Consider the following 12,023-nt stretch of genomic DNA (forward strand, 5'->3'; position numbering starts at 1 on the left):
AACTCTATCTCCTATCTGAACGAATCGTAGATGTGGGACCAGATGTTCTTTTTGTAGAAGTTTTCAACTAATCAACTTCCCATTGTTGAAAAAGTTGAACATTTTGCTAGTAATTGGTGTACAATAAGTATGAAGAACGTGATATTTTAACATCTTTCGTAATCCTAAGTAATCCATATTTTCTGATATTATGTTTTGGGCTTGATTGTGTTCTTCATCTAGTTCTTACATTATGTTCCACCTTAAACATGATTCGAATGTATGAAGAAGACAGTAAACGAACAATACAAGATGAATTCGAACTAAAGAATCTGAAAAATGGAATCCAAATAGTGCATGCCTCCTTGTTATATTGTAATTGCTCGTCAGTCAACTAATTATCTTTCTTCAATCTGTGTTGTTGTAACCAACTGCAACAAATAAACCAGTATAACCATGTTATCCCCTTACCATACAAATGTTGTCATATCAATGAGAGATTAGAATTCATCTTACTAATCTCAGCATTCTAAAGAAGCTCACCTTAGATATTGCTTTAATGCCAGTGGGAAGGGAAGTCCTTAACAAATCTATTGCCCAGGCTATTCCTTCTTATTCAATGATGTGCTTTATGTTTCCTTTTACTTTGTGAAAGAAAGTCAGTTCTGTGATCAGTCGTTTTTGATGGGGCGAAAACCAAAGGGGTGGTAAAATCCGTTGGAAAAAATGGAGGGATATGACTGAATCACAAGGGGGTGCTGGTATGGGTTTCCGAGATCTGAGAGCTTTCAATATTGCCCTGTTGCTGAAGCAATTTTAGAGGCTTATTACAGAACCTGATTATCTTTGGGCACAAGTTTTGAAGGCATCAAAGCTGGTTCCTTTTGGAAGGTGGGGAATGGACTTTCAATTAACATCTGGAATGATCGTTCGGTTAATATTCCAGGTACATCTGGCATGTTCATGAATTATTATCTGACGATAAGAGAGAATGGAATCAGAATTTACTTCCTTCCCCATGGATGTTTGCTCCTCTATTATGGCTATTCCTATCTCATGGACTGGGGGAATTGATAAGTTAGTGTGGAAAGATTCTCCCAGTTGCCTTTTCTATAATGTTTAAGTCAGGTTATCACTTTGCCCAGAATCTACTTTTTGGACAATAATGCCCACTTCCTGGGTACGTCTTTTAACCTGCCGCCCATGGGATGGAAGAAGCTGTGGTGCCTCAAGTGTCCACCAAAAGATTATACATATTATGTGGTGAATTCTAAACAAATGCGGTTGCTACTGGTGAGAATTTGTTTGCTAGGAAATGCTCGCGGTCTCCTTTGTGAGGTATTTCTTGAGGAATTGTGGGGTGAAATTTTCATCTCCTATAAACTAGGTTGCTTCATCCATGAAGTGGTGGTGGGAGTTGTTTCACTCAATACAAGTAGTAACTCAAAAATGGTGGAGTAGGCTGCTCAAGTGTGTTGGACCAATTTGGAAACAGTGGAATGTATGGTTCTTCTCCAATTGTACCCCAATTAAGGTCGGTGAAAGCTCTGAAGCTGGCTCTAAGGACCCATGGAGATTATTTGTCTGCGGCTTATGCACAGGGGAGTAGCCCAGCTCACTCTTTAGGGGATAGTAGTGACCGGAAATGGCAATGTCCTCATAGCGACTGCTGAAAATTCAACTGTGATGGAGCTTGCAGTACCTCTGATAAGTCAGCAGCTTACTAAAACCTTAATAAAATCTCCATAACATTGATAAAGACGCCTATAAAAAAAAAAAAAAACATTGGCAAAGACAAAAATAAGCTAAGAAATAAATCAAAATTACTTATTTTTGTATATTTTTACTTTTCCTGAAGATGAGTCGAAAAATTATTCTGTTTTTCAAAAGCTGAATTTCTTGTTTACTAGTAAGAGAACGAATGAGCCACGACTTTGTTTCTTTTGAGCAAAGCTACGAACACAAATCCAGACACAATTGCGTTCGGAGCCGTTCGTTGCTTGTGGATCTACAACTGCATTGAACGGCTCTGGAGACAGTTGTGTTCGGAGTTATATTTTAAGTGTAACTAGACTTTTTGCTTTCTTTTTGTCTTGGAATTTGCTTCATATCGGTAAATGGACGTGCAGGAGGTTTTGACGCATTTGAACACTTCGTGAGAGAAGAGAAGAGTTAACTCTAAAATATGACTCTAGAGCCTGGAGGTGAAAAGGAAGGTTGGCTGATTGAAAACAGGATGTCATGGAAAAACAGATAGGGACAAGAGATTTTAGTTTGAAAGAATTTGTTTTGATTTTTGAAAGCTGGTTTATCTCCTTTTTAAGGCGAGATAAAAAAAAATCTGGAAGAACATTGGTTTTTCCTTTGATGTGTATAGTATATACAGCATCGAAACTCTGATTTGAGAACCAATTTGCCCATCTAAATAATTGTGCTTTTGGAAGATGTTTTTGCTAGAATTTGAGCATGTTGAGAAAGCTCATCATGTTAGTTTCAATTAAAAAGTGATGACATATTAAATGAAACTCAAGCTTTGTTTAAATAAGCTACGTATTGACTAGGGCTGTTCAGTAGATGGACCAATCTGCCCAAAATGTCCAAACCGAACCGCCAATGAACCAAACCGAGGTAGGTTACGGACGGATAGAGATATTAATATCACAATTCAGTCGGATGCGGATTGGTTCAGTTGGCAGTCAAACCGAAACAATCTGGCTCAAAAAAAAAAAAATGCAATAAAAGGACTAAAAGATAGGCAAAAGCATATTCAAAATCCTAATCTAAAATTCTTATTTTGGTGATTTAGCAATTTAATTATGATGTTATTTTGGACTTTTAGAATTTTTATGGACAAAGGTAACTTAATTGGATGAAGAAAATAGAAATATGCCACGAGCGGATCGAATTGGAAACCGAAACCGATTCGCCCAAAATCAATCTGCCAGCAGCCCTACTACTATTGACCTCTCAACCTATATATACAAGTACTAGCGCTGCCTCGTTCACCTCAAATTGATACCATAATCCAAGGCACCATGATCGGGAGCGCAACCAGTAAAAGAACAAAGAGAACAAAGCCGATTACCGGCGCACCTTCGTCGGAAATCTCACCGGCAGCGGAAATAATTGCCAACAACGTCGATCTCCTCACAGAAATCCTTCTACGTTTGCGTGCGAAATCCCTAATCCTGTTCAAGTCCGTTTCCAAGCATTGGTTCTCTCTCATATCCAATTCCCAATTCTCAATCACCCTCTCCCGCCGAAACCCTAATCCCTCGATCTCAAGTTGGTTCTTTTCCTCCATGCCTCCTGAGCACTCAACTCGACCAACAATCACTCACTCTTGCAACGGCTTACTGTTAATTAGATATCCTCCAACTATGCATTTCTTGGTTTTTAATCCGACTATACAGAAATATAGATTAATTATCCCTTATCCTTCTATATATTCATCTGGGTCTAATCTTGTGAGGTTACATGCTTATTTGGATTTTGATCCTTCGAAATCGCCTCACTACAAAGTTGTATTGCTGATTATTTACGGTTGTCCCACCAGTTTTAATGTTGGGATTGATATATATAGTTCGGGGAGTATGTCTTGGAAACAGATTCATGCACACGGAAACGAGCTTATACATGCGGCGTTTTCTGGCGGCGTTTTCTATTGGTTCGGTGATGAGAATATGTTGGTGGGATTTGATGTTGATTCAGCAAAGATGATAGAAATGCCAAACGCACCCAAGATTCAACGGGCAGACAGGATATCGATTCAGTATTTCGGAGGATGTGGTGGCCGTTTGATTCTTATTCTAGATCCTATGGTCATCAAAATCCTAGAGATGGACAAGAATGATGGCAGTTGGAAGATAGATTGTGAGGTCGATTTGCATCTAATGTCTGCATTACTTCATCAACCCAAACCCTATTGGAATTATGATTCTTCTGTTCTGTCTGTTGTCAAGAAAGAGGAAGGAAAAGGTTATGAACTCATAGTAGCTTTTCCGCGCGAAGTTTTTTGTGGAAACGTTATTACGTATAATCTGTCGTATATTATGGAGTTTAAGGTATGGACTGTCGTTTGTGAGGTGGTGCCGGGTGAATCGATTTGTGATACACCTCCTAATACAATTGTTCATCCGTATATCGAAAGCCTATCCCCTGTTTGATGTCATGCATAACATGGAGTACATGTCTTCTGGAGCTCGTGGTTTTGTTCTTTTTTTCTTGTTTAATCGGTTGTTAACCTCTTAATGAATTTGACTTCTTGAGACATTGAATATGTTTCTATCTTGGATTGCTGTATCCTTTGATCATCATATGGTTAGCATCCAGGTTGGTATTTCGAATTGTATTTACTAATTTATCTTCTTGAGCACATCTTTCGAGTCAGAACCGGGAGAGATACAATTTGTGAAGTAATCGCTGAACAAATCTCACTCACGCGATGGAGACGCTGCTTTACCTCAAGCTCCTCTTTTATGTTTTCGGCAACGCGATTTAGACATGAAATGTTCTATCTTTTGGCGTGGTATAAATCACTAGGTAGCTCAATATGCATATCCATCTACGCTCTAAAGTCGAGGTCATGGGTTAATCTTTTGCATGCAAGGGCCGGGCAAGGTTTTATTGTTTCTCTCGTTAGGCACTGTACAGTCGTACAAAAGGATGAAAAAGTTATTAACTTTTTTTTTTTTGGCCTAGAGTGTCCCCGTCAATTTAGCTATGCAATTGGTTCTAGGTGAGATAGTGGAAAAGTGGTCCGACACTTTTATATAAGTCTGTCGATAAATCAGCTTCCTCAACTGATAAATACTTTTCTTTAAATAAACTAGGTCTAGCAAAAAGAAAGAGTTTCAATTTCAAAAGCGTTAGGATACAGAAAACTCGGTCCATGAAAGTTTCATGGGCATAATTTTCCACTTTACATTAGGTAACAGATCAGTACGTAGCAGTACTAATTAGCAGTAATTTCTTGAGTTATTTGCACATCTTATGAGGTAAGTAATTCCATCTCCCATTAGCATTTAGCAATAATAGCATTGACATTAGCAGCTGTTAGAGGCTTCGATCCCAATGCTAAATGCAATTCTATCCCGAAATAGCCAGTATTAAGGGCCAAGTGAGTGCCAGTTGTCCAACCATAAGAAGCTAGGTAGATCGACATGCCGCCATTGCCAATCGCTGATGTGATAAAAAGAAAGCCCTTCCTCCCTGTAGGTGCGATCAAAATTATTACTCCTCAATCAAGGGAGATTGTTTGATCCACCAACCAGCAATGGACACGTGGCAGCGGATGCAGCGCAGAAAGAAGACCTTGGTCAAACCTTGACCTGAAGAAGGAGGTTTGACCATCCAATTAAGAAAGAAAACGTGTATAAAAATGGAAGGAAGCACCCGCGGAAGTCAGCCTTCTTCATGGAAAGTGGAAAGGGGAAAGTAAACCCCAAGACAACGTCAGCAACAGAAAACCATGGGTGAAGCCCCGCAAGTCAATGAAGTTTATCAATTACGAAGAAAGATCTAATTAAAGAGTCCCTAGAGTTTCATCCCGACCGCAAGGCAGGGTCCGAGAGGAGATCCGCAATGGGAACACGATCGCCGCAGGTCGCGACCTTCCTCCAGCCGGGAAAATGGGAGTTTCTTGTGGCTTGTAGCTTGGGATGAAGGTTGCGTTGCGGGAAATCTAGCTCTCCCGCGGAAAAGAGTCTGTGGGAGGACGAGTTTCCCCAAGGCCCAGAGGTACAAGACGAACACGTGTTGGGGTTTCATAGGGGCACTGTCCTGGGCCTGACCTAGGCCCAGGTGCCCTATAAATACCCTTGACATTCCTCCTGATTTGACAGAGCTGACTTTTTTTGGAAAGAGAGTGTGTGAGCACTGAATCTGAAGAAGGAGAACATTCTTCTTCAGAGAAAAGGTGACCTCACCTATTCACTCCGGAAAAAGCCAGAATTAAGTTAGCCCCGAGGAAAGAAACAAGGGACATGCTACCTTTATCTCTTCTGTACCTCTTGCTCTTTCCCTCACCCCATGAGATTTCTCCTCCCTTTTTCATTACTAATCATCGACCAATCGCACATTTTCAGCTCATGCGAGATATACATGTAAGCGTACCTCCGTGGAACCCTCAACTTACACTCCCTTACGCTGAAGATTTTCCTCAAAGTCCATCAAGCATCGGAATTAAGGAAGTCTAGCGACTAATATTACAAATGTACTGATCCTTAATCACATAAGAGTATATATCGATCCATTTTTAACCCAAACAATATATATCCTCCTTTTTGCATACAGCCCGCAAATGCCTCAACATTGCAGACTTGTTTCATTCATTCCTTGGGCCTTTTGAAACCCAAAAACTCCTTCAAACTTAGGAACACACAAAGATCTCCGTGAGACCTCCACACCCTTCCAGAGAAAACAACTAAGGATGCTCTCAATTTCGTTTAGGATATTCTCTAATTCCTTCTCAAAACCGGTAACTTATATATATTACTTCACTAGGGAAATTAATGATAGCCCAGGATTAGAATTCCAGCTTAATGACTGGTAAGCACGTGATTTTCTGTTAATGACGGGTAAGGATTTGTGAGTGTGAAGTCGGTCCTTCATATTTTGGAAAGGGAACGTTAGCGTAGGGTATCCTATGGTTTAGATACTTTTATAGGGTTTTAGGGTGCATTTTTCTATTATAGGATTTTAGTGGTTTAGGCATTTTCATAGGGTACCCAGACCCTAAAGTTTTAGGCACTTTTATATATAGGATACTCTAGGGTTTTAGGTACTTTCATAAGGTACCCTAGGAATTTTAGGCACTTTCATAGAGTATCCAAGGGCATGTCCTTGAGCTAAAAAAATAAAAATATGAGAGATCTTTGGCTAAAAGTGAAGGATAATTTTGGAAAGTAGAGATAAAAATTGATGTGAAAGATTTAATGATGATATTTCATTAATAAGTTGAAATTTATAGACAAAAAGTTAATACTTAAAATTATGAAAACGATTGTTTGGGGGGGGGGGGGGGGGGGGTGGTGGGGGTGTGTGTGTGGTTGTATTAAATACAGTCCATAGCTTTCATGACAACTAAAACTAATATTTGAAGACAATTTTATGGAGTAACATTTATTTGGAACTAATCCCAAGGGATTTGGCAAGTGGAAATGAAAATATAAATTAATAAGTGATTGTTCTTCACGAGATCAAATGTTCAAATCTCACAGAGACCAAACATTTTAATTCCTTGGGTCACTGAAAGATTTGTTCGGTTATTAACTTCAGGATCTCAGAATTATTTGAGATTTGTCCAAGCTGGCCCGGACGTCGTATATCCTTTCTCTGCTCAGGCTTTAAAATGACTTGTTCCAGCCTTTCCCCATCCCCTAGCGCATATTAGCACACGGCTTTTGCTATTTCAAAAGTCTGGTCATCACCACATAAGCTGTCCACCTAGGCATATTCCGTTAGCCACTTAACGGAAAGGACAACATTGAAACTGTAAATATATTATAAGGATGAAATCGACACAAAAAAATTCACAGGGACGATTTTGAAAGTTGTGGTATTTTACAAGGACTAAGAAGTAGATAAGCCTTCTTTTTTTTTTTGAAAGTTATCTCTGAAAGTTTATCATTAGCATAGAACTTCAATTTTTTTGTTGGTTGACCTATCATATTGCTGAGATGTTGAGTCCCATTCATATAAAAGAATATTTGGTCGTCAAATCGTGTGTGTTTGTGAAATTTTGTCATGTTCTTATTTAGGCATCGTGTTCTTATTGTAGAAAGCATTATTCGTCTCACTGCATGTCTTTCATGTTTAGAAGTTTTATGTGGTGTGTAAATGTTCTTTGGTATACAAGAATACCCATAGGAAAAAATAAACCTGAACTGCCATGGATGTTTTACGTAAGATCAACGAAACCAAAAAACTATATAGTGGGCATTCATATTTATCAGAGTTTCATCCTATTTAGCAGCTCCTAGCGCGGCCTTCTTGTATTTTCATCGGTGAGAGAAACTTGTTGATCAGGAATTAATCAAGAATACATGCTACAACAAGAAGGGTATCGCTTGCATGCAAATAGGTTGATCGATCTCTTGTGCAAACCTTGTTGGTGGCTCTAGCTTCATTAGTCCCGTAGTGCCTCTATGGACTATATATGTTCTCAAAGTTCGATCGCTCTCAACCTGTTCATATAAAAACACAAACACAAATTAGATGATCCACCGTAGAGTCGTAGTTGTGCTTTGTGCAATTCGTTTTTCTTAGTAAGAGCAGCGTCCAAGGTTTAGCTTTCCTTCTAGGACAAATGTTCCCACAGCCTCCTTGTTAGAAAATAAAGTGTCCCCATGTTTGTCTTCGAGCAGAACATGTCTCAGCTAATGTTGGGGTGACAAGTTCGTGAGTTCTGCCACGGAACCGTGTGCTACCATAGTGCTTGTATTGCTTCGACTTGCCTCATTCTTTCTCCCAGAAATCCTTGGAGCCTACGAAGCATAGATAGAGACAATCACAAAAATGAGAAAATATTGGCAAGTGTGGACTCATTGTTTTCCAAATAAATTTAGGCAGGACAACATGTAGGGGAACACGTTCATTATGCCAAAAACAAGATTTATAGGTTTGTAGGTGAGTCCGTGACACATATATATTTGTGCGTGTCCGACATTTATCAGAATGGGTATGGGTACTGAGGTTGTAGCTGTGTTCGTGTTTTGTACTTTAAGGAGGATATGAATAGCTAGCTCCTTGAATGGCAGCTATTTCTGAATTGAAACGTACATTTCATAAAATGTCTCAAGGCTAGGCAGGTAGAGTTGTCTGCCCTGCCCCTGGAAATCGAATCGGGCTTGGGGTTATACCATTTGAAGGGTAATGGCATATATGGATCTCCGAACAAATGTTTTGGGGGAAGGGTTTACGCACAATTTTAGATTGAGTTGACTAACAAGAGCCACATATATCAAATTCTAGGGTCTACCCCTTTGTAATTTTCTTTAGCTGTGTTTTAGTAATCTGTGGATGGCGATCTATTTTTTAAAGTAATCCGGCTAACACAACTTTATATATAATATGTTGATGTGTCACAGTATGATTAGTAATATCAAGACAGTTATCAACTCAATTGCTAATCATACAGTGTCGCATCAACATGTTATTTATATTGTGCACTTAGTAGCTAGGAGAAATAAAATCAGGAGATAAACTCCTATTTCAATGCGTTAATATTATCATTCTAACAATACTTACTTTTGTCGATTTAAAAAAAAAAAAGGGTGTTAATCTATATGATGTTTGTATTATTGTATTGGGGAAAGTCTTCAATACACACCCCTTTAAGGTGTGTACCATATGCACCTATTGTGTGGTTCATATTGTGCCACCTCATAAAAAATTACTTGTAGGACCGGTCATTCATAACATTTTATTTCGTATCGTAACTTTTATACTAAAAATTCGTAACTTTTCAACAATATGATTCGTAACTTTTTAGCAATAGATTCGTAACATTTTGGGATTCATAACATTTTGGTGTATTTTAATAAGGGTGCATATGATACACACCCAAATAAGGGGTGTGTATTGTAGCACTTCCCTATTGTGTTAGTGATCTTTTTCTCAGTATTGAGAGGGTATGGAGCTCTATGACCGTGAGACAACTACAAATAGTCAAATAGTAATAAGTGAACGAATGAGCCACTGAGTGTGTTCCCTTTGCCTTGGAACTTGATCATTTTTATGGGCCGGAGCCGGCCCATAAAAATGATTAGTGCCGTCCATTTTTGTCGAAACATTTTATTTTGGGTTATTGTAAAAAAAAAAAAAAAGAGAGCTCAATTTGATATAGTTAAGGGTGTTTACGAACCATGCGACTTTGTTTCAGAATTCATGTCCAAAATTTTGAATCAAAGTTGGATGTATTGTAAATGCAATCACAGATATCGGATTGAGCTGATTTTTTACATAGATCTTAAATAATATATTTTGAACAAAATAAGCAGATTCGATCATTTATGTGGAATAAAAAACATGCCTCAAAGTAATCTATAAGCTCGGCGGGTACACACCCCTGTTTATGCCCTTATCGTTTCTATAAAATATTGGCCTTGGTGCATGCTGTCCCACAGTATGCATGTTTGGCCAATCCGGGCTATCCGTGCTCGGCAATGGATGACTCAGATTGCATCTAAAACGAACAGCAATGGGTGGTCGAAATTTATTTGGCTGAGATGCAATCTAAGTCGTTCGTTGCCGAGCACGGTTGGCTCAGATGGAGACAACACGGGAGACAGCATGCACTTCGGATTCAATAAGGAATGTATTGACTTTTCAACCTATATATACAAGTCCTAGCGCAGCCTCGTTCACCTATCTCCCTCAAATTGAAGCCCAAAAAATACAAGGCACCATGATCGTGAAGAAAGCATGCCGTAGAAGTACAGAGCAGATTACCGGCGCCCCGTCGTCGGAAAGCTCACCGGCCACGGAAGTAATTGCCAACAACGTCGATATCCTCACAGAAATCCTGCTACGTGTGCGTGCGAAATCCCTAATCCGGTTCAAGTCTGTGTCCAAGCATTGGTTCTCTCTCATATCCAGTTCCCAATTCTCAACCACCCACTCCCGCCGAAACCTTAATCCCTCGATCTCGGGTTGGTTCTTTTCCTGGAAGCCTACCCCGCTTTATTACCCAATTCCACAAACAATCACTCACTCCTGCAACGGCTTACTGTTATACGAGTTTGCCGACTTAACGCCTACTGTTTACATGGTTAGTAATCCCACTATAGGGAAGTATGCACTTGTCCCTAAACCTATTGAATTTTCATCTGGACCCAAGCTTCTAAGGTTGTGGGGTTCTTCTTGTTTGGCTTTTGATCCTTCGAAATCGCTCCACTACAAAATTGCATTTGTGGGTTTTTATCCCGGCGGTTTAAATATTCACATTTATATTTATTGTTCAGAGAGTGCATCTTGGAAACAGATTCTTGCACCTGGTACAAGGGTTGGACACACAGCGATTTGTGGTGGTGTTATCCATTGGTTAAGTGATGAGAATATTGTGGTAGGGTTTGATGTTTATTCAGAGAAGATGATAAAAATGCCAAATGCACCGAAAATTCTTTGTGAGTTCTACATTAGGTATTTCGGAGGATGTGGTGACCGGTTGATTCTCATTCTGGATCGTAATCCGGATGAGGTGAAATTCAAAATCCTAGAGATGGACAAGGACTATGGCAGTTGGACGATGGAGTGTGAGTTCCATCTTTGGGACGTAATGTCTGTGATCCCACCAACCGCACCCTATTGGACTAGAAAATTTTCTATACTGTCTGTTGTCAAGGAAGAGGAAGAAAAAGGTTATTCACTCATATTGGCTTTGCCAGGGAAAGTTATTTCGTATAATCTGCAGTTGAGGACATGGAATGTGCTTCGTGATGCGGTGCCAGGTGAATTGATTTGCAATCGACATCCTTATGCAACTGCTCATGCAGGCATGCAGCTCATCCTTACATTGAAAGCCTATCCCCTGTTTGAGCAATGGCATGCATAATATGGAGCAAATGTTTTCTGGAGCTCGGGTTTTTTACTTTTTCCTTGTTTAACCTCTCAATGATTTGACTTCTTTAGACATTGAGTCTTTATATTTATTAGATTGCTGCAGTATTCTTTGATCATCATAGTTAGAACCCAGGTTGATATTTCGTATTCTATCACGTATAGCCTTGCTCTTTATCTTGCTCTTTTTGCAATCGATGGATGTCCCCAAGTAAACGCTCTCGAAACATAACTCTCCTCAAGTATTTTTAGGTTGTTTTTTCTATTATCTTAAAAGATACTACTCCGTTGATCAAATGTCATTTTTTCATTTCATCTGCCCATTGTACTGTACTGTAAGTAGCTCTACCATTGTCCTTCCGGAGCAAACTCTTGAAGTCATTTACTGGGAGAAGTAATTTGTAAAGTAATCCCTGAACAAATTGCACACACTAAAGAGTGGGATGGAGATGTTGCTTAATCTCAAGGTCCTCTTTTACGTTTTC

General features: G+C 39.3%; 1 protein-coding gene across 1 annotated transcript; it reads left to right on the plus strand.

The window, feature by feature from the left end:
• Positions 1-3,014: 3,014 nt before the first annotated feature.
• Positions 3,015-4,145, plus strand: LOC131317333 (F-box protein At5g07610-like). The gene has a single exon (XM_058346891.1). The coding sequence runs from the start codon at positions 3,015-3,017 to the stop codon at positions 4,143-4,145; it is 1,131 nt and encodes a 376-aa protein (XP_058202874.1).
• The last annotated feature ends 7,878 nt before the right edge of the window (positions 4,146-12,023 follow it).

This window comes from Rhododendron vialii, chromosome 1a, assembly GCF_030253575.1.
Source record: "Rhododendron vialii isolate Sample 1 chromosome 1a, ASM3025357v1".
In the NCBI taxonomy this organism is placed as follows: Eukaryota; Viridiplantae; Streptophyta; class Magnoliopsida; order Ericales; family Ericaceae; genus Rhododendron; species Rhododendron vialii.

Excerpts from the sequence above, each read along its gene's own strand:
- LOC131317333 (XM_058346891.1), top strand. The coding sequence starts at position 3,015 with ATGATCGGGAGCGCAACCAGTAAAAGAACAAAGAGAACAAAGCCGATT.